This window comes from Pseudorasbora parva, chromosome 22 (assembly GCF_024679245.1).
Source record: "Pseudorasbora parva isolate DD20220531a chromosome 22, ASM2467924v1, whole genome shotgun sequence".
NCBI classification, from domain to species: Eukaryota; Metazoa; Chordata; class Actinopteri; order Cypriniformes; family Gobionidae; genus Pseudorasbora; species Pseudorasbora parva.
Genome location: NC_090193.1, coordinates 29527016 through 29551052, shown reverse-complemented (window position 1 = coordinate 29551052; position 24037 = coordinate 29527016). Strand labels below are relative to the sequence as shown.

The 24037-nt window shown below is 36.5% G+C and overlaps 1 protein-coding gene across 4 annotated transcripts in view; it reads left to right on the top strand.

Annotated features, from left to right (window-relative positions):
• The window catches only part of scml2 (Scm polycomb group protein like 2), a 32423-nt gene extending 9266 nt beyond the window's left edge, over positions 1-23157 (top strand). For 2 of the 4 annotated variants that reach the window (XM_067432046.1, XM_067432047.1), the window contains 8 exons: positions 11776-12074; positions 13508-13619; positions 13897-14100; positions 15272-15448; positions 16430-16555; positions 18804-19046; positions 20651-20814; positions 21618-23157. In XM_067432046.1, coding sequence (XP_067288147.1) covers positions 11776-12074; positions 13508-13619; positions 13897-14100; positions 15272-15448; positions 16430-16555; positions 18804-19046; positions 20651-20814; positions 21618-21740 — 1448 coding nt within the window. In that variant the 3' untranslated portion in view covers positions 21741-23157. The remainder of the gene's footprint in view (positions 1-11775; positions 12075-13507; positions 13620-13896; positions 14101-15271; positions 15449-16429; positions 16556-18803; positions 19047-20650; positions 20815-21617) is intronic. The other 2 variants (XM_067432048.1, XM_067432049.1) reach the window with 2 other exon arrangements.
• Positions 23158-24037: the final 880 nt, after the last annotated feature.

Below are 24037 nucleotides of genomic sequence, written 5' to 3'. Positions count from 1 at the left end.
TTTTCCAAGTTGAAATAATTAATTTTGATAACTTAATTGTTTACAAAATGAAAATGGACCTTTTTTGTATTGTAATATTTTCTAAAAGCATCCTATAGGTTTTTAATCTTTTTCCCCCCAGCTATTTCATACTTTATAAAAAAGACTGTTGTATAGTGTTTATTATTATTATTTTAATAGATAATTGATTTCAAATGTATAAGAACTCTGAATGTGTAAGAGATATGCCTATATGCTATAGTTTTTGGCTACAGTTTATGAATTTTAAAGCTACACTGTGTAACTTTTTTAGTTTATTCTTAGCTAAAAACACTTAGTTCTTTCAAAAATAAATGTGCTCATTAATGTATATTTACTTCTTTCAAGTAGTAAAGTATTTTCGTAAGTTTATAATATGCCATTGAAAATACATACGGGTGAGGGGTTCGAATGCCGGTCGCCATGTTGCCCCTCCATCTTGAAAGAACATTAGCCAAAGAGGGACAAACCCATAAATTCAAGCTTCGTTTTTCGGGTTTTAACACTCGATGGCAGTCATGAACAAGGTCGAACTGGAAGCCATGTTAATCTTGGCCATCATAAATCGGCCACCGTAGAAGTTAAAACAAAATCGGAATTGAGAGGAACAGAAACTATTATTCACTAGTTGGTCATATACCTTTTCACCACTAGATGGGGGAAAATATCACGCAGTGTAGCTTTAAAGGCCCCTTCACACCAAGAAAAGTAACTACGAAAATAATAAAGATATTGTTGTAAAAATGCACAACTGTAATGATAATGGCGCGGAGATTGATATCAAATAACTTTTTCCCCAGCTAAAATTATAAAAACATTGCTAGTTATATAGCTAAATATAGCTAGTTGACATTATAGTTATCAATATCGGTGTGAACGTTTTTTTCCCCCTTCATTTCAAAGACTGCATTGTTCTCTCTCACTCACTCTGTTAGCTGTGTGTGTACTGCAGGCCTATGTGTGTGTGTGTATTTGTGAGCAACAAGCAGACACACTGCTGCACTGCAGACACCTAATTCTTCTTGACAGCAACTTTTACTTAACATGCACACTTTGCTGGACTACACATATAATTTCCTGATGTGCCGTAAATCTGGGATGTGATGGTTTATCGCTGTCTGTTGGTGCTGTTCATATATTCAACCCGTGCTTAAGCAGTTTGTGCGGCTCTGGCACAATAATTGATGTGAAGTGAATGAAAATTGACTTCTTGATGGATGGTGGTAGTTACGTGTCTCCTATCAGTTCTTCCTCCTCTGAATACTTTCGAGGCATGTTTACTGCTCTCTTCCTGCTTTTACCAGAACGGACACGACCAGACTGAAAGGATATTGGGTGTTGGGAGAAGTTTCCCATTTATCCCAGTCAGAAGGTTCTCTAAGTATGAAGTAGAGCTGCACAATTCTGGAGAAAATGAGAATCTGTGGTCCTTTTTCCCCGCTGTACAAAAGCTATTGTTTCACATATGGTACGTGACTTGATGCACTGAATTGAGAAATGATGTGAGGTTGCCAATGATTTTGGAAAATGCATAGAGTTTGATATAGTTTATGGCATTCTAATATTGTTTGTTTTGCTTGAAAGGTATTTCTCCATTAAGATTCTAGTTGAAATAACTATGGCCAAAATAAAGGGATTAAAGGTGCACTATGTAGTATTTTTGCAGTAAAATATCCCAAAACCAGTGTTATGTATCTTATTCAGTTGAGTTCTTACAATATCCCAAATGTTTAAACTATTTGTAATTTGTGAGAAAATTGCTATTTTAACCAAGGAGTTGGGACATCTGAGGGAGTCGCCTGTCAATTGCATCAAATCTGCGTTATCCTCGGTTTCTGGTTTTATTTGGCAGAGACGCTTTACTCTTAGCAGTGTGAACAAGTGTCACAGCAGCCGCTGAGCGAACGCACCGAGTAACATCATAACATCATTTTAAACACACTTAAATGTATCTAATAGGGCTGCACGATTAATTGAAATTGAACCGCAAACACGATTTGGATGATGTGGATAATAAAAGCTTAAAGGCTGCGATTTTAATTAATTAAATAAATACCCAGTGTGTTATCGAAGAGCGGCTCTGAGATCAGGAGTAAACGCTGCTCCGTCTGAAAGACTGCGAGTTTGAGTCGCTTCTAACATGCGTTTGAAAAAGCAACACGAGTCAAACATCTTCACAAACTAGTGAAGCGTTCATAAACCTGTTCAGCAAAAGACAACGTTTAATAACATGTTTTACCTCACTTCATATCGTCAGTCGAGTGTTTGTGAGCTGATGTTGCTTCTCATCACAGAGTGAGGCATTATTTTATAGTATTCTACGTCAATCAGCATTGCATTATACTTTATTATTATGAAAATACCCTAGATGGCTTGAAGAACTCAAATGTCAAACTCATGTTTAATCAAAGCATCTCTATCTTCTGTTTACAGCGTTAGCTTCACATAAGGGGTTTCCTGAAAGTGGCCGTCATCATATCACTTCTCTGAGGCAAATGTGGCTTTTCCGTTCGAGGGCGCCCTCTGGCTTTCAGTATGAATTAAACGCTTGGGTAATCAATTATAAATAAGAAAAAATAATACATAAGAAATTAAAAAACTTAATTTCTAAACGCTTTACTCTTAGTAGTGTGAACAAGTGTCACAGCAGCCGCTGAGCGAATGCACCGATTAACGTCATAACATCATTTTAAACACACTTAAATGTATCTAAAATGATAAACAGAGCTGCGTTACCTCATACTCATGACCGGAAAAGCAGAAATGCCGTCAGTGACTGTCCCGTCATAATAAAAGTCCCACTGCTCGCAAGGCGTGTGTTCGGCAACAATCGCTCCAGCGGCCTTGCTCATTTCTACAACACTCAGTCCTGCTCTGCTTCATACTACAGTTAATAATTATAAGTTAATTATCGCATGAACATGATTTCTGCCCGAGTACTAGCCTGATTCTTTTCCACCGGCTGTGAGGTGAAAACCACATGTCCCAAGATTCTGAGCTCAAACTTGGCGTCATCAAACTACGCCTCTGTTTTGAATTGGAGCCATCTAGCGGTCGGAAAAGTTACATAGTGCAGCTTTAAGAGACTCAACATAGTTTGAATTGTCTCACAACCATCAGAGTTGGCTTTTAATTTGGAACTGTTGTAAATTATTGACAGGCTGATTGCTGCACAGGTTTTACTGATAATGCTTGGATCAATCCAGACCATAATCTTTATAGTCTGAATTAATGTAATTCTCTAACATGTGCAATGTACTAGATTCAATTTGTGGTGAATGTGAACCAAATAAGTTCTCAAAAATATTTTTTTCCTGAAACAGTTCCCAGCATGCTTTGCTTGGGACAAGTAGAGCAAAATTGTTGATTGTAATTTGATGTGTTTTTGGTCAAAATGAGAAAGGGGAGACTTTATATTGTTTAATCGTGTTTAATGTTGAATTATGTTGGAATTGTTAGACCCATTTAAATTACACTGGGTTACCATAGTGGAGAAGAATGGAGTAATTGCTTAGGCTGTGGACTCATACAGCACTTGTCATAAGAGCATTTAATACTTAGAACTTGGCATGTTCATTATGTGCTATTGCTGGCTAATAGAAGATAGTACAGTCTTATAAATCAATCTAGTGACAACAAAAAATATACAAAAATAGAATAAACTTGTGTTTTGTGACTTGATTAAAGAGTCCACAAGCATAACACTGTTGTTAGGGAGCCTTATTAAAATCATTGTGAGACTACTCAATTTGGTTACTTAAAAATTACTTCAATCCATGATGTTGAAATTATGTAAACATATTATGTGTGTTTAACCTGATTGATTTATGTGGAACCGGTGTAGGCTACATGATTAAATCATGTAAATCCAACACACCTTTTTCAGTGCAGATAAATTATATATTCTACATATATATATATATATTTATATTTTAATTATATTTTTATTCTACGCATATATATATATACTTATATATATATTTATATTTTCCTTTGTGTTTGATTTGTCTTTATTTGCCTTGCATAGTTTTAACTGATCATTAGTGAATACCATCTTTAATGAGCAGTGAAAAAAACGTGTCTATTGATGTCTTATTTTTTTCTGTATTTCTTGCTTGGTTTTATACCTCTGATGTAGAGCACATTGTGTGTGCGCAGATGTGCAAATATTAATAATGTAGCCAAGAACAACAGCAATAAGTGCTTAGTACAATGGAAAGGCAAGCGCTAGACACACGACAAAGGATTTGTTTGCGGTTCAGATCTGTTGCAGTTAGTTACGGATAAATTGAGCATTTACTTTTTTTAATAAAATTGTTTCAACTTAATTACTCTTAAAAAGAAAAGTGTTCTCAGTTTTCCTGTAATCTGAGAAGTTGTTGGAATATCTGGAGTGTGCTGGTTTGTGTTACAAAACGTCTTCTGAGAGTTTGTTTTAATTCAGCTCATCGGTTCAATTTATGTTTCTCATGTCGGAGATTCAGCCTGTGGCTGTGCCACATAGAAAACACATTTATAACAGTGTTTAAGAGAAAATGAAAGAAAAATGGCCTGTCACATCTTTTTTTTTCTCATCTCAGATGAGAAATTTATACAAAAAAACATCCCCCCACAGAGTTTGGTGTTTTTTTTCTTTCTTGGGATTTAATTATTAATTAGCCTGCATGCTAATGTGAAGAATGAATTTGGCTTTTTATTGATTTTAATAATGATTTATTTCCAACATATCTTTATTTTATTTTTTATTATTTTAATTATATTGTTTCCTTTCTAATGAATTGTAAAATATATGACTGCTTTTTAAATAATAATAATAATAATAATAATAATAATAATAATAATACAATGCTTCAGAGCCTAAAACAATGATCCATTATGCTTATGTGACATGCTTGGCCTAAACGATCTTCTTCAAATGATCTAAATGCTAAATGATATTCTTCATGCCTCATTTTGAGTTATTTTTAGAGGTGTTTATTAGCACTATATATGCATTCGCCTCTGCTCCTGTTCTCACACATGCAGTGGGAACAATAGGGCACGTTTTCTTAATAAGTGTTGGAGCTTTCACACATCTCACACAATTGGGTGGCTTAATGCATTTAAAATAAAGGTGTGAGACAAAGCAGACAAATACAATTTGGCTCTATAGGCCTGTTTGTGTATTTGTAATAATCTCCACTATACATTTACGTCTTTACACAGGATACATCAAAGACTTGAGCTGGGTTTGTTTGGTCTTCTGAATGGGGTTTGGGTTCACGATGGGTTGGGTTGGAAATTGAGGTGTGGGTAGACCATACCCGCCGGGTGTGTAAGAAAGCACATAAATACTTCCAGCAGGAGCATCATTTGTGCCTCTCAGGACCCGTTTGCTTCAAACTGGGCGCTCTGAATCTGATCTTCATTAACCTTTTACCCCTGTCAGCCCTGGAGCTTTGAAATGGCAGGAGACTGATTAGTATAGGATGTTGAATGTAAATGTGATAGTTTTTCAGAGTTAATAACAGTCCTTTATGGAAGATTTATATAAATAACATTTGACCATGATGTAGAAAGTTTTCAAATGTCTTGTTTTTTGTACATGGTTTAATTTTTTTAAATTATTATTATTATTATTATTATTATTATTAGTAGTAGTAGTAGTAGTAGTAGTAGTAGTAATAGAAATAACAATTATAATAAATTATTATTTATAAATGTTATTTAGACTTAAAGAAAAACACAATTACTACTACTAATGGTTGTTGTTATCATTATATATTTTTATATTATTTTAGTTTTAACATTGTCTATAGTTTGATGTAACATATAATGAATTACTTTATTTTATTATTATTTAAAATTTCGATTTAAGATTGAATCTTAATGTTGATTTAACATTCTTAAAAATACTTTATAATAATTATAGTAATAATTATTTTTATTATTTAAAATTTACATTTAAGGTTAATCTACAAGTTGATTTAACATTCCTTAAAAAATACTGTAAAATCAATGTAAATATATAAATGATAAATCAACATGTAGATTAAATCTTAAATGTTAAATAATAATAATAATAATAATAATAATAATAATAATAATAATAATAATACATTGTTATTATTTATGAATATTACATCAAAATGGAGATTAAATCTTAAAGATAAATTATATTTTAATTGAATAAGCTGCTCTTTAATTAAATATTGAATATTTAATTATATTTTAATATTAATGATTTTGGCGCCCAGTTGAGGACTGTCAACACTGGCTGATAACATGAATACCCCGCCCCCCACCTTCTCCCTCCTCATCCTCCTCCTCCTCCACTCCTCGTCCCCGCCTCCATATTAATCAGATATTGCCCGATCAGGGCTCCACCGGCACGGGCTTTGTCATGCGCTTCTGCCACTACCGCTGCTGTTCAAACCGGGTGAGAAAGTGAGCGCGAGCTCTGGTTGTTATATTGCTTTAAAACCAGACATTCTCAACCAAGGGACATATTTTACACCGGATTCGTTGGTGCACAACGCGGATATAGTTGAAAGTTGGCGTTTTGGTGAGTTCCTCTGGCGTATTCCGAGGCTTTTGTCTCTGATGTCTGTTGCTTTGTTTTAGTGGCTTGTGCATTTAGGTCACATGAGTTTAATTTGAGTTTATTTTTTGCAGAGGTTTCTTTCCTGTTGCGTTGAGTTAGGCTCTTCCTCTTGTAGTGGACTAACACTCCACTTTTATTTCTCTATTTGCGAAAAGCATTCATTGAGTTAAAAGACTATGGCAAGCCGTTTTGATATTTATTTCTTTAAACCAACCAGTATCTTTCTTTATTTAACTAGTATGTGTTTATTTTCAAGTAAAACAATAGTGACTGGTGTTTTTTCTTCTTCTTTTTCAAATCATCTAATAATATTTATTAGGCACAAGTACTTATTCCTGTAGTAATTAGTATCTATTCAATTAGTCATTAACCTCTTAACCCTCGCCCTGTGCTGAGAAATAAATAAAAAAATGACATACCCCAAATAAAAATGTCTGCAGCTCTTAAACCCTATGGTCTATATCCATAAATGTGGTCTTATTTTAAACTAGACACTTTAAATTATGTTACCCAAAAGTCATAATAACTCAAATAGTATAGGGACAGATTAAAACAAGGGGAAATATGCATGTAAGTGACTCACGTTTTTATTTTTTTATTATTCCCTTATGGAAAAAAATATTAGATTTTAATTTTTATGCCCTGAAAATAACCTAAATATAAAACTGAATGTCTGATCATGCTTTGATTAAAATTTGAGGACGATTCTCTCAAAAATGTAGCTTCTGTAAGCTTTTATGTCAAAAAAGACTGGGCGTCCTTTCAATAAAGTCCAATTATATTAGAACATTTGTGTAATAGTAAAGAGTAGTTTTTATTCAAATAAATCTGCAATAAACTGCTAATTATAATGCATTTGCAGTCCCTGATAACTAAAACAACTATTTACAGAATTTACAAGTGTAAAAAAAACTCATTTAGTTGATAAAAACAGTCTCTTATTTAGTCTGCGCGTTGTGTGTAAGTATGTGTGCTTACACTGGCAGGCGCTGGATACGATGAATGAAAACTGTGGAGACGACGGTAAGTAACAGCTAAGTAAGCATGAGGTATTCACCAATGCTTCTTACGACATCTCTTACAGAAACTACGCAAAATATTGTCTTTTGATTCGTTACTACATCCATCAATCAAATCTATGCTGGCTATGCATTGGCTAGGCATTGACTGGCTTATCCAACAAAGGACCGGCGAGTTTGACTGACAGATGTATCACCCAGTGACGCGCTCCCTTTCTATTTATGTGTCCTAGTCAGCTTTTGATTGAAGGAGAGAGACCTGGGAGGGTTTAATATAACCGGAACAGTCCACAGTACAGGGGAGATTGTCAAAATAAGGCTTACAATCGCTATTTCATTGAAAATGGACATGATTGATTACTCTTAACACAAAACGCTTATGCAAACAACGGAGGATTTTTAGTTTTTTCCCCTTATTTTTTCGTTGTTTTGGATTAAAAGTGGGATGCATTTTGAAGAGTGGACTCTTACACAGACATGTATGCTGTTGTTTTGTGGATTCGTCCGATCTGATCTGAACGTCAGGAGATGAAAGATGAGTACCGCGTTCATTATGCTAATGTTTAAATAGCCACTGCTTTAGCATTTAATTTAACCCTTTCCTCTCTGGTGTATTTATTGCAAAAACGAGTTCAGAACATGAATCTTGAGTGTTTTAGCTTTCAAATGATGCATAGTTTGTGATAGTTGATTGAACAGTTTGTATAAAACAAAAGTAATTATAAGTAGAGACACGCCCACTTGCGTCAGACGCCCCGCCCACGATCCGGTGCGGATTAAGAAGTTAATATTTATTCTTTGAATGCTAGTATGCACTACTACGCAGTACTTTTTTGTAGTACGAAATAATGGCTACTACATGGTTCGTTTAAATCTTACAGAATAGATATCAGCAACAATTGGAAAACACACCAGTCTGAAATTAATAGTTAATAACTGAACCAAGAATTCCATAGGAAAACGGCAATGTGTAATGAAGCAATAGTAAGTTGTCACTATACCAGCAAGTGTAATAAACATTAGCATGCAATAAATAAGTATTAGTGACCAGTTGAATAAATGCTTATCACTGTTGGATTAAGTACAAGCTAGTCACTCTTGGACTACTTACTAGTAATAAAAAAAAGTAAGATACTAGTAACAAAAAAGGATAATATTAAATGATAAAATGGCTTGCCACAAATAAGAATCCGTAAAACAAAGTTAAATTGTATATATATATGGCCAATCATACAGTGATCTATTGATAATTTTACAAAAAAAGTTTATGTAAATGTATGTTTTATGCTATGCTGATTTTACTTCTTAGGTTGTTTTAGCTAGATAATAAATAAATATGCATTAGGTAGATTTTATTCAATAACTGATGAGCTATAACTTCCAGCAGAATGCAGAAAAAAATGACTGAAAGGACTGTATAATTAAAAAAGAAAAGCTCAGATGATTTTTTAAATATATGTACAGGTCGAAGCTGCACAAATATTTTAAAGCTTTTGTTGAACTGCGAGAGCTGTTTTGACTTCATCTTTTTAACCGATTGCATTTTCATTAATTTGCCTGGGGCTTAGGGAACCCTATATCCCCTTTTACCACACACACACGCACACACGCACAGACACACACTTTTCGGCATTACTCCCCCACAACATGTGGTTCTAGTTCCTGCTGAGCTGAAGCCCGCCGTCATCAGTAGACGGATTGCCCGGGCGTTCGGGTCTGGTGCGAGGCGAAATGTAAATATTGTGGAAGAGATGGAGTAATTACACTGGTTTTGCCCGGACACCTTCTTTCCACGTCAGTCGCAACCTCTCCCGTGACCAGACAGCCAGAAGGGTGTGTGTCTGTGCCCTGGGAGTCAACCTGGAGGTCACTGGGTCACGCTGCAGCAGAGCGTAGAGAGGTTATATTTGTGATCTGCAATTAAGAAGCAGATTTGTTTCTTTTTTAAATGCATCAGAGTGGGTAAAGTTTGTTTTTGCATTGTCCGTGGCCAAGCTTCTGAAAGCATTCCAGTTTGTTTTGCATGCGCATTGTGCATGTGTGCCTAATAAGCTTGATTCCTCACGTGCCTACTTATATTAATAGGATATTTGAATGAGAATTGCCCACTTCCCGACCTTCAAATGAAAGAAAACACTTGTCCATTCCTTGCACGCTTGCTCTCCTCTCCTCATTAAACGTCTGCGTGGCTCCGGCTTCATTTCTCTTCTCGTTTCCCTCTCGAGGCCCAGGAGAGCAGCTGCACGTAGGACTCTGTGAAAGCTCCCAGATGTACTTAGCAAAGCCGGCTTCTGCTGACCGCCCGTCAGCCGCCCTGTAATATGAGAAGTTTATCTGATCTTAGAGATGGCCCGTACAGAAGCAATAATAGGGGGATTTGATGGCATTGGTCTAAAGGACGTGTGTATGTGTTGGGGGTATTTCACTCCAATGTTGTTTGGTACTTCAAACGCGTCGACATGTGCTATTTTCACCTTCATTGATGATTTTTTTCCTGCTGAACTTGCAGATAGTCATTGTGGGTTTTTGAGGAGACTGAAAATAATTTATTTGGTGTGCGCAAACTCTGGATGCATTTGATGAATTTACAATGAATTATAACTCAGAGCACTGCATTTTTTGCGGTCGTTTCTTGTACATCTGCTTGGCAAATCACTTTCTTTTAAAAAACAGATTTTTTTATTATTGTCTTTATTCAGTACATTACAGATACTGCCTTTTAACACCCATGCATTATATGTTATTATAAATATTTTTTCTAAGAAAATATGGAGCGCTTTAATGATGTAGAGCTTCCAATGAAACCCATAAGGTGCTCTTTTAAATGAGACTATGAAGTAGGCACTGCATTTTAAACCAGCAACAAAATGAATAATGCATTACCTTGCCCGCTTAGAGAGATTCATAGAAAATTGTTTGCTGCTCTATGCAAGATGAAATTGACTTCGAAATAAGATGCAAAGATGCAGTTTTAGCTGTGAACTCCTTCCATAGCCTTTGCATACTCGTCACACAGCATGATAACGCACTCATCCAGGTGGTGAAGGGAGTTATTCTTTCTCTCTATTATGAGGATTACCTGTTGGCCACAGAAAAGAGGCCTTTGACCAGAAAGCCATTCGGGGGAGGCCCACAAAACAATAGGGTGCTGAAAAGCACATGCCTCCTGCGGGGCACAATGACCAGCTGAAACTGTCTCTCCTCACTCTAGACAACTCAATTTTTGCACTCCTCGTATTTAAACAGCCACTTTCAGGGCTGTAATGTGATGCTTCTAATATGCAAAATGGCCTCCGAGGAAGAGAATTCAGCAGTATGAAAAAACGGTTGAATTCAAAAGGAAAAGATCAAAGTTTGTTGCTCGCCTCATTCCCACTGCAGAAGAAGTGACTTGTTTAATTTTTATTCTTTTATTTATTTATATATATATATATATATATATATATATATATATATATATATATATATATATATATATATATATATATATATATATATATATATATACACACACATCTTTTTTTACATTGATTTCTTCGACTATTTTTATGTTTTTATAAATATAGTATGAATGCCTGTAGGTTTGTGTTGGAGTGGGGGTTGTCTTATTCATGAATTCATTGCATATTGTGATAGCAAATGGCGATGCTTTGTGAGACACAGATGGGTGAAATTTAATAATTTCATGTTGAATGTCAGTGTGAATCATCTCATTTAACTTGTCGATATTGTGGCAATAGGGCTAAATGTGCAAACTAATGTAAAACATTGATTTTTAGTCATCTCGTGGGTTGTACTATATTGTAGTAACCAGGTGATGCTAGTGATGAATAACCAGTTGATTTTAGTAGTATTAAACAATAACCAGGTTGAAAAGTATTATGGTGGGTCTATGGTACAGTGATGGTATTGTATTACTTTAATATAAACCATAGTCAGTATAAACATTTATATACCATTCATGGTATTTAGTTTACATTATACAGAAGCTCTTTCATGGATATCCCAAAATGCTTGATACCATGGAAAATCATGGATATAAAAAAAAAAAAATACAGTTAAAATATAAATAATTTTAATATTTTTGTATAATATCATGATACTTTCTAAATTACCCCCCCCCCCCCCCCTTCTTTCTTTCTCCCCCACCTTTAGTCAATTTTCCGAAGAATCTTAATCCGCCATTGGGCCGGTCCAGTCATTCTTGGCGCCCAATGCAGTCCCCGTACCGTCTGCCGCACCCTCTGCCCCCTTTGCCAGTGCGCAAGGGGGTACGAGGGAGGAGACCTAAGAGCCAGACCATCGCAATGCTGAAAGCAGCAGCCGAGGCCGCAGCAGCTGCAGCCACCACGTCACAGAACGGCCAAACGCAGTCGAATATACCCAAGAGTCCCATGAGCTCACAGCTCACACCCAAACCATATAAAAAGAGAGGACCCAAACCTGGCAGCAAGGTACAACTGCTTTTTTTGGTAGTCGGATGGGTCAGTTAATGGGTTTAACTGGGGATTGTTTATTTATTTTGATGATATTTAGTTAGCGATCTTAATCGATATTGATTAGTTCACCCAAAAATGAAAATTCTGTCATTAATTACTCACCCTCATGTCGTTCGACAACCGTAAGACCTCCGTTCATCTTCGGAACACAAATGAAGATATTTTTGTTGAAATCTGATGTCTCAGAAAGGCTGTCATTTTCTCTCTCAAGACCCATAAAAGGTACTAAAGACATCGTTACAAAGTCCATCTCCCTACAGTGGTTCTACAATAATTTTATGAAGCAACAAAAATAGTTTTTGTGCGCGGAAAAAACTAAATAATGACTTATAGTGATGGGTCGATTTCAAAACAAAGTTTCGAACGGTTCTGAATCAGCGTCATGATTCGGATCGTGTGTCAAACTGCTGAAATCACGTGACATTGGAGATACAATTAATGAATCAATAAACTGATTCATAACTTTGTTTTGAAATCGGCCTTTAACTATACAAGTCGTTATTTAGTTGTTTTTTTGCACACAAAAACTATTCTCGTCGCTTAATAAAATGATTGTAGAATCACAGTAGTGAGATTGACTTTGTAACGACGTCTTTAGTGTCCTTATGGGTCTTGGCAGAGGAAATGACATTTGTGTCAATGAAGGCCTGTCTGAGTCATCGTATTTCAACAAAAAATATCTTCATTTGTGTTCGGAAGATGAACGGAGGTCTTACGGGTGTCGAACGGGATGAGGGTAAGTAAGTACATGAGGGTAAGTAATTTTTGGGTAAACTAACCCTTTAACAAGTGTTGTTACGAGACAATGTTAGACAAGTTTTATTGATAATTGCGCAAGATAGAGACAGATCATGGCATTAAGCATCGACTCATGCGAGAGCCCACGTTGAAGTGTAATGAACTGCATGGAGATATGACGGCAAACAGATTAAATAAAAATTATATTATATATGCATATTATAATCATTTATTGAAATGCATTTTCAAAATATCTAATTTTGTGTGCCTCACTGAATCCATGGTTATTTTTTCTGATTGACTCTGATGTCATTGGTAGCCAACATAATGGGATTTTAATAGTATAAAAAATAAAGCAGGGAAAAAATAAGAACACTGACCTGGTTAACTGATCATTTTTTGCTTGATTTGAAGGTGGGTCGTATGTCATGAGTGATTTATCTAAATTAAACATAAACACTTCTATAATCCTTCCCCATGAATGGTACATTAAACATGCTGGATTCGTAATCAAGATAAGGCCTTTGTACTCTTCTGCCATTGTTCTGAGATTTAGAAGGTGGGCAAATGATTGAGGGGTTGTTTTGTGAGTTTGCATAATTTTTTTTTTTGTTTTTTTATCTATCGCTCTCTGTCTTCCGCCTTTACAGAGGAAACCAAAGGTTCCTCATTCACTTTCAAGCCCCACGTTGTCTTCCTCAGTGTCAGATGGGAGACTGTCTAGTCTACAGACAACAAGAGACTCAGGAGTTGTGTCCACAGGTAGGCTTCTATCTTACTGCTTTTCAATATAGTCAGATGTACTCTAAAAGCAAATCTAAGTTGTGGTCATGTTTTTGCTTGAAACAAGCCTCATAAACAAGCTCTGACACTCTACACAGAAATGTGGTTCATCAAGTTGAAGTAACACTTTCCCCCCCCAGACAAACCTCTGCATCTTAATTTTCTACCAGATTATGGGCCATTTACTCCGCAATGCTCTGATGGTTTTGCATCGTGTTGTTCCCTTCACCTGACCATCCACTCTCACCTCTTCTAGTTTGTGTATATGTGAATAAACACGGAGATTCTGGGCCGCATCTGGACCGTAAGCTGTTGTTGCAGCTGCCTGATCATTTCGGCCCAGGCCCTGTGAACACGGTTCTCCAGCACTCGGTCCAAGCCTGCGTGGATTGTGCATTTCAGCCCAAAGCTTTGTTCGGTTTCCTGCAGTCTCAGTCTGATGGTGGAGAAATCATCAGAGGTTAGTTTGGATCTGCTTTAGAGTTTGTGTGATCTGCATTTCATTTATTAAGGGTGATTCTTTGATTAGGAGAATTTCGCTGCCATCAAGGAAAAAGATTTACAAATTATTTTAGTTTTAAAGAATTATGCATTATAATAGCTTAACTCTTTACTGTCTTGTTAACGACCTTTTCAGTAATATTTAAGAATATTAAAAGATGAGAAAATAATTTTGAATCATTTTTGTAATTTTATTTTAATTTTATTTGGGAAATTTGGAGTTGATTTGTTGCTAGCTAACTTTCGTGTTTAGTGTTTAATTTTCTCTGAAAACTGAAATATCACAGTATAACATAATCACACATTATATTACAACAATCTACTTGACATGGCCATGACATGTGATGCATGTTTTAACAAAGATGAAACAGGTTGAAAAAGTACATTTTTCAAGCTAAAGGAGTCAAAAGCGCCCCAACTGGAAATATCATCCACAATCTAAAGTGTTTTGAGAGCTGAATGACAGATAGATAGATAGATAGATAGATAGATAGATAGATAGATAGATAGATAGATAGATAGAAGACTTGAGCTCTATTTGAATAAGCATAGTTGACTGTTATTTTAAGACTTGTCAACATCTGTGTTTTACAACAAAGAAAAAAAGTAAAAGCATGGGTGTGTGATTGACCTTAAAAAAGAAGGGTGTGTGCATGTTTAAAGAGAAGCCTGTGTGTGTGTGCACAGCTGATGTCATCAGACTGCGAGTAATAAGGGATGACATCTGTGTGTAACCTGGTTTGGATCATTTGATTGGGGTGTCCCTAGGGGAAGTGTGCGTATGTGTATGCGTGTCTATATTTGTGTGTGTGCAGGGGGTGGGGCCCACGCTAGGACTGTAGAGCCATCTGCTGCGACGCCATGGCCCCTTAATCGGCACCCATTTTGCCAGATCAGCCCCCCCACCCCCCCATACACACACACACCCAAACAATTTATAAATGCTGTTTAGAAAATATTAGCATTTGGAGGTTTGGGACTAGTTTTTTTTTTATATATATATAGCAAAGATAGATATAGATTTTTATAGATATATTGATGAGAAGCATAATAAATTATACATGCATTTTGTGTGACCTGTTTAAGATTAATAGTGTTTTTAATTTTGCACCGAATCTACTTTCATTTAGTTCGCTCTGAAGGAGGAATCCACTACGTCAAGCTCCCCACTGCGTCCAGTGCATCGTTCGTTCTGCGCTTTCTAGAAACTCTGTGTCACCATCTGCAGTGTGATAACCTGTTCAGCAGCCAGCCGTTCAGTCCACTAGCCACTAACGCACACACACCGTATGAAAGGAGCAAATCAGGTATGTTTACTGAAACTAAAACTATATAGTAATTTAAAGCTAAAATAAAAGATAAATATTCAATGAAAAACTTAGTGCCCCTATTATGCTGTTGTAAACATTCCTTATTTTGTTTGGTAATTTTCCTAAAAGTTTTACAAGGACCTAAGGTAAAAAAAAAAACGGTTTAAATTTGTCATAATATACACTGCATCATCAACTCTTTCCTCACAGTGTCTAAAACAGTTTGATCAAGGATTCTGTCTTTTTTTTTTTTTAAACCCTCCTTTCTGGGAGTCTACTCTGCTCTGATTGGTCAGATAGCCCAGTCGGTTGTGATTTGGTCTACCACTTACAGCATGTGTCGGAAACCAAACGCCCATTACCATATCTTAATTTCACTTGTATACACAGTGATATGAACAATAACTATCGGTTTTACCGTATCAATTCCAGAGCGAGTCCTCATCCTTTAGAAGTGCATGCAAAGTGGATCCACAGCAAAGAAAACAACCACACGTCATAACACAACCACTCTGAGACCTCAGGGCGTGTCATTGGGCTGGCATTATGCAGATTTGTTACTAACCAACGTAGATATGTTACGAAAGTGAGTTGCTGACGACTCAATTCAGCAGTTCAGAATTGATTCTTTCTTATGGGAGACAATAACTTAATTTGTTGTGCATGCAGTTTGATCTTTAACCCTCATCCTTCCCTCGGGTCAGTTTGACCTTAAATTTTTTTTTTAATTGAGCATTCATCAGAGTGGTCCAAGACCCTAGGTCGTTTGTTGCACTTAAACCACAAATACACAATAAAATAAACTGGATTAACTTTGTACACTCACAAACCACTATATTACACACTGCATGAAAAGGAATATCCGAAAAAACTTGTTTTTTTGTTTTGTTTTGTTTTTAAAGCTATATCTAGCTTGTGATATTTAAATTCTGTAGTCTTCCAGAAGTGATCTATATCTGCACTTTTCCTTTGTTGCAGTGAAAGAGGAGACATCAGAAGCTCTGTCCGTAGCGCGAGGTACCAGACGTTTCAACCGAGATTCAGCTGCGTACGCCGCTGCCCTGTCACCGAAACTACAGAGAACTGAAGCTCTGCCCTCAGACGGTACCCATGTTTTTGCTTGTTCATATCTGAGTGAATGCTACCGATTGAGTGTGTATGCCACACTGGCTGCAACAGGTCCGGGCCAGTTCTGATTGGTCGAATTTAAGGTGAATAGAGGATGGGGTTTTCTTTAGTTGGAGTTAGACGCCTCTGTTCATTTTCTTATTAACTACAAAAATATTAAACTATTAATAAAACAGACAGACTCCTAATTAAATCGCTACATTGTAGCTAATTAAGTGTGATAGTGTGTGTTTTTATTAGGGTGAGAATAACCTGCCAGTTTGGGTTATTTTTTACTGCTGTGGGTGATTTTTATAATTTGCCAGACATGGATGTTGTGTTCAGCTCTCATTAAATGTTGCATAGATAAAGCTCATTGCCACAAATTGAAGATACAGTTAATTTTCAAGTGTTCAGCGGCATTATAAAATAGCTTTGTAGTGTTTGTACATGTGTATTAGAGGACAATTATAAACTCTGAGACATGTTACTATGTTGTTTCATCAGATTTCTATTCACGCAGAACACAAGAATTCTGTACTACATTTATTTTTTGTGCTTCTTAAATGCTGTAGGTGTGTGGACTTGTAGTCTCGAGTGTGTAAGTAAAACCTTCTATGACCCTGTAATTATTTATACACTACCAAATATGAGGACAGAAGCAGTCATTCCTTATCATGACTATTTTCCACATTTTAAAGTTAGTATCTTATATTTCAGCTTTATGAAAGCAGTGATAAGCAGCCACAGCTTTATTAAGTACATCCTGAGATGCTTTTTTTTAAAATGGTATATTCATCCATTCAATTGTGTAAAATTTGTCAAGAAATTCATATGTAGGCACAATTTAATATTTCTAATATTTTAATATCACCTTATTGAAACATTAAGGTGTAGATATTAAAAGATCATGAGAACTATGAATTCAACCTTTGTGTGTATTTTTGGTAGGGGTGTCAGTAAGGTTTTTGTTTTGAAATGTATGAATAATTGTATTTAGCAGGGATGCATTAAATTGATAAAGTGAGAGTAAAGCTTTGCACATGTTCCTATTTTAAAAAATGCCAGTCTTTCATGTTTCACAGTTTCTGACCTCAATATTCAATATTAAAAAATAATTCTTGAGCACTAAATTAGCATATTAGAATGATTTCTGAAGGATCATGTGACACTGACACTGTAATTGCTGATCAAATAAATGCATCTATGGTGAGCTAGACTGAGTAAACCCAGCCTGATCTGCCGGCGATTTGATTTCACCCTGCAACTCAGTCTGGAAACCTGTACATTAATTTCTACTGCTTCTTTTGCGGGAACCAATCACAGACTGGCTTATACACCTGGCATGCTATTGGCTGGTTTAACATGATGACAGAAAGAGAAACGGTTGGTTGTTGCCCGTTGATCACGCCTCTTGTGGTCTGATTGGTTGAAGGACTATTCAATTGCTTACAGAGTCATTTGAATTATGCTCGTTTATCACGCCTCTTGTGCAGTAGAAAATACAGAGCAGACTCCCCAGACCAATGTTCAAATTTAAATTAAAAGGGGGGTGAAACAATCAGTTTCAGTCAATCTCATGTCAATCTTGAGTACCTATAGAGTAGTATTGCATCCTTCATATCTCCGAAAAGTCTTTAGTTTTGTTATATTTATAAAAGAAATATAGGCTGTACCGAGTCTTTCCGAAAAAAACTGAGCGCCTGGAGGCGTATTGTGTGGGCGGAGCTAGAGAATGACAAGTGCGCACAAAGCGGTGACGTCCTCAAGCGTGGAGAAGAAAACGCTACCCTAAATATACCACGGCTATATCAATCAGATTCAACTAATACAGATATGATCCAGAATCAGATCCGGAGGCTGAAACGGCCCATACAAGGACCTTCCGCTCTGTCGACGTCAAGTGGACCCATACTTGAAAAAAACTCTCTGAAACTTGTGAGAACCGGAACGAGTATTTTTGACACAAAAATACTCCATCAAATATCCAACTTAGTTTTTGAAACTTTGTCTATGTTTAGGATGGGAATCCAAGTCTTTAACAGTGTAAAAAGCTCAGTATGCATGAAACAGCATTTCACCCCTCCTTTAAGCTTGTCTAGTGATAGCCAGACAACAACAAAAAACAAACAACTTATCTGTATGTATACCTGTAGTGTATACACGTATGCTTTTCAAACCATATAATTAACAAATAATGACATTCGTGACTAATTAAAACATTTCACTTCATTCTTTGTGACAGAAACCGTTGCCCATGCTGAAAATGGAACCACCACAGAACAGCAGTTCTCAGAAGAGTCAATGGACTCAGCCTCCAATACAGTTGCCCCCCGGCCCCCCGCACTACGGAGCACATCAGAGTATCACCCCCCGGCCGGAAGCAGCCCACACTACCCCTCTCACCCCCCACCCATCCGCAGACTCTCCTCCAACCCCTCTGAGCTGGGGCCTGCACGTGCACACAGACGAGTGGAAGGTAGGCTATGTAAGAACGCTTTGTTTAAACCCCTTCACACACACTATTATTAACATGTAAGATTGTTTGGAAATTACCAAACTTGTTTATTTTAAATGGCCCTAGTGCACTAGTGTACTCACTCTTTCATAATATGCACTGTATTGCCAAAAGTATTGGGACACCCCTCCCCCTAATCATTGAATTCATGTGTTCCAATCCCTTCCATGGCCAAATATTCTACAGTCAGCTGTTAGTGGTATTATAACAAAGTGGAAGCAATTGGGAAACAATAGCAACTCAGCCACGAAGTGGTAGACCACGTAAAATCATAGAGCAGGGTCAGCGCATGCTGAGGCACACATTGCGCAGAAGTCTCCAATCGCCTTTCTGCAGTCAATAGCTATAGACCTCCAAACTTCGTGTGGTCTTCAGTTAGCTTAAGAACAGTGCGTAGAGAGCTTCGTGGAATAGAAGATTAAGAATGGGATGTCATTAAAGTTCATGTAGGCAGGGATCGTAAAACTTTTGGCAATATAGTGTATTTATAATAAAAAACGTATATAATTATAAACCGATTATTATGCACAGTTGATTGGATGGTTGTGGTTTACCATTGCGGCGACCTTGTATGATTGACAGCTAGTCCCACCCTCATGCCAGTAAACACCTCATCAGAGAAGAGATGTTGCAGGAGAGAGAGGAAGCTATTCTGAATAAAGATTACGATGGCGCAGGAATGAAAAAGATGTGCACAGATAAATAATTTATAATAAATACTGCAATGTTCCATAAACATGACAATTGTCAATTTTCATATTGTGGTGACATTTATATAATGTTCATTATTTCATGCAGTTAGAAATGTCATGAAACTTCAAACAACCGATCTATACCGATTTATTGATAATAAATATGAGTTAATGAGTAATTTATCAAATCATTGGAAGTCTTTTTGTGGTTTTGAGCTTTTCATGTATGTTCTTGTTGGCATTACTCTTGTGTTTGAGCCCTAAAAGCAGAAGAGTTTCATTGTTGAACTCCCTCAGAATGCTTTCGCTCTGGCAGCTTGCCTTACGCGATCACCGCTGCTCTTCAGAGACTTGGATCTATTTCTATCGTGGGATAAACACCCATATCAGTTCCGCACAGAGTGCTTGTGTGAGGACCAGATGTATTTTCTCTAATCAAATGTCAAATGGCACAATAGGCTTTGATATGGATTAAAGCCTGTTAGCGGCTCAGGGGGCCATATTTATTTAAATAGCATCCCAGAGTAGGAGTGATGTTTGGGGTTCAGTTTTATTTTCCATATTAAAGCGACTGAGAGCAGGACCATCAAGGAGGCCCTGATTCTAGACTGGCACTCCCATTCAGGAAAGCATCATGTTAAGTTAAAAAAAAAAAAAAACATTTGTAAAAAATAGAAAATGACCTAGCATGTCATATTTTTAGTCGTGGATTCTATTTGAAATATAAATAATATTGTTAAATTCTGCAATTTTGTAAAAAAAAAACTTTACTCCTGCATTATCTAATCATCACTTATTCATGTTGAAGTATTAAAGTGTTACCCATTTTGTGATGCATGCCCCATCTTATGGATATTTATCTTAATTTGTGTTGTTTGCTAGCTGCTAGCTCAACCACTGGTCCTGATCATCAAGCAGCCGAGAAGGATCCCTCCAAAACGTCCAAAAAGTGTCCATCATCCTGGAGTATAGAGGAAGTAATGCAATTTGTGCGTGATGCCGACCCACAGGCGCTGGGCCCACACGCAGAGCTCTTCAGGAAACATGTGAGTTACGCTTTTCTTTATTTTTTTATTTTCTTTATTTTTTTAAAAATATGTTTTGGACTTGCTTCAAGTAGAGACATTGTTGCAGAGCTTGACTTTTCACTTACCAGCCACTTTGGCTAGTGGTTTTCTAAAGTTGCTAACCACTCAGCATTTTCTCCAGCCATGATTTGGACATCGATACCATGGAGAAACACTGCCATTATATATATTTTTAATATCTCGTTATTTGGCAGGAGGTATATTAGGCTGTTGTCACTTTAAGACCTTACGCACAGATCCATTATATTGTTACATGTGCATTTTCTTTCTCAACTGTTTACATATACATACTCACCAACACCGGCTTTTTGACATTTTGTGTGTTTTGAGCGCAATATGCAGTGAAGAAGAACTCAATTTAGTACTGAGAGGCAGCACAAAATCTGCAGGAACACAAAATTATGCACATTACGTGCAATCCCACAATGAAATTCAAGCAAATGAAAGGAGTGAGTGAGTGAGGGGAGGCGGGTTTGTGTGTTAACTCGCTGTCAGAGAGATGCGAGAGCGCAGTTAGTATCATGAATCTTGTCTGTGGAAAATGAGTATTGGGCCTCTACAAAAGACCACAATTGAAAAAGGAAAAAATTATTATATAAAAATGAAACCCGCCAAAGTGGCTAGTAGGAGTGACTGGGTGACACTGAAATCCACCAGCATTTGGTGGGTTGGCGGGTATTAATGTCAAGCCCTGCTTACATAGCTTTTTCATGTTTTATATTATATAGTATACATTATAATAGATTGATTGTTTTCCACAGGAGATTGATGGCAAGGCCTTGATGCTTTTACGGAGTGACATGATCATGAAGTACATGGGATTGAAACTTGGTCCTGCTCTCAAACTTTGTCATCACATTGAAAGACTCAAACTGGTGAAATAGTGGCTGGAACCTTATGAGCAAAAACACAGAAGATCCACTAGAGGAAAACCCAGGTCCACTCTACTTCAGAGTTGACACCAAGAGACTTCAGTCAAGAATCAAGGCTATTTATTACCGGTGAAATGGATGGTCAAAGGTCTAACATGCTGACCTACTTCAGCTGTACTCATTCCCGCTGGCTTAAATGGTGGTGGAACTGACCAGCCACATATTTCCTTTTTTTTGTGGCAAAAAAAAATGCAAAAATGAACATCACCAGATTGGCTAACTTGCATTGACAGTGCAACCAATGATGTTCAAAATGGCTCAGTGTTAAACTGCAGCTACAGATCTCAGTACCTCAGTGATGTGATGCTCTGCGTTTACAGACAATGGTGGAGAAAGCTGAATCCCAAAGGATTTCACTGTGTTCATATGTTGTGTCTGCTACTGTCTATACACACACACACAGCTTGACAAATATTCGCTTAACACTGTATTTTACTGTTGAAGAGGTATTTGATATTATGCTTTGGACAATATGAAGGGTTTTGGTGCCAGTTAAACAAATTTCATTGTTCACCATTTGGCATAGTGTTTATTTAATTGGCGATATTTTCATTCATTTCACTTTATTATTATTTCTTTGACATTGAAATAGTCATATTTCAAAATGTACTGCTGTTTCATAAAGTAACAGAGAAAAAAATAAAATTATTTTTAAGTGATAAAAAACAAAAATGGTTTTGTTATGGTCTATAAAAAGGCGCCAGTTTTAAAAGCACAAACTTTTAGTTCTGACTGGTACTGAAGATGTCATTACTATTGCTCTTTCATGCAAGATAATTACTCAGGACAATACATTTTCCTTTATTCATATTTTGTTGTCATGTGTATTCCCTCTAACAACCGGACTATATTAATGTCCACACCAGCACTTCAGGTGACCCCCATGAAGGCGGACATAATGTCACATGGTCCTGAAATGTAGAGGTTTATCTGCATGGAGAATGAGAGTGATAGACAGAGCATGCAGCAATTCCAGAAATGTATGTTGTTCTGTTTATGTGTATATCATACAAATGTGTATTTAGTTCAGTGTTCTATCATTCAGTGCTTTTTTGTTTTATTTAATAGGTAGAAACTGTTGCCTTTTTGAGCGCATTGTGTCTATAATTGATAATGCATTCTGTGACTTTGGGGGATGGAGGAGCCTTTTTGTTATGATACACATTTATATATATTAATTTTTAGGTCCTTTTAGATACACTGTATTTACTTTGCTCTTATACTCAGGTTGAAATATTTTGTATTTACTTATTTGAACACTTTTCTACCATTTGAATAAATAATTGCATTTATAAAGTTGTCAGTTTCAACGTATTTTCAGTGGTTTAGATTTACTGTTTTCATGATTTATATTCATTTGGAATCTCGAGGATGACACTGTTGAGTGATAAATGTTTCCAGGATGTTATCTCCCATACTAAGTTACCCTGAGGGAAGAAAATTGCTTTTATTTTACATAGCCATCTTACTGGTGGTCGTTTAAGATACAGACAAAATGTATATTATAATTAACAAATTCATTATAACAATATAAAACAATCTCTCAAAGAAGCAATCATAAGTTTCCTGGAATATGTATACTCACCCAAAAGCAAGAATTGTCATTTAATTTTAAAGGCACAATATGTAAGATTTTTGGAATAAAATATACCAAAATCACTAGAATTATGTTATATATTGTGTTGACTTGTGTACTTTTATATTATCCCAAATATTTCCAAGAATGTTTAAAACTAGAGAAATAAGCAATTTTAACCAGAACACGGACTGTGTTCATGCGCCGCCTATCAACGACAAACCCACGTTCATTTCTTGTTTCATTTTCTAGAAACTAGAAACACCAAAGATGCTTTAATACATTGTGTTTTATTAGACAGGTGAGCTGTTTGGATACATTCATTGACAGAAAACTAATCATTGTTATAGCTCAACACAGTTAGTCTTATTGTTTAAATCTTGTTTTCTTGATTTACCGCGAGTATCATGTTTTACCGTGCCTAATATCGATCTAGCTCACTGCAGTGTGCAACAAGTGTCTCATAGTAGCCGCCGAGCGAAAGCACAGAGAAGCATTATAACAACTTTGAACACACTCAAAACGTATCTAATATGATAAAACAGCGCTGCGTTACCACACGCATGAGCGGAAGTGCTCGCCTGAGGCATAATAAAAGCTCTGTGAAATCAAGGTGTCATCAAGCTATGCCTTTGTCTTGAATAAGCAACCTCTAGCAGCAAAAAAATAAATG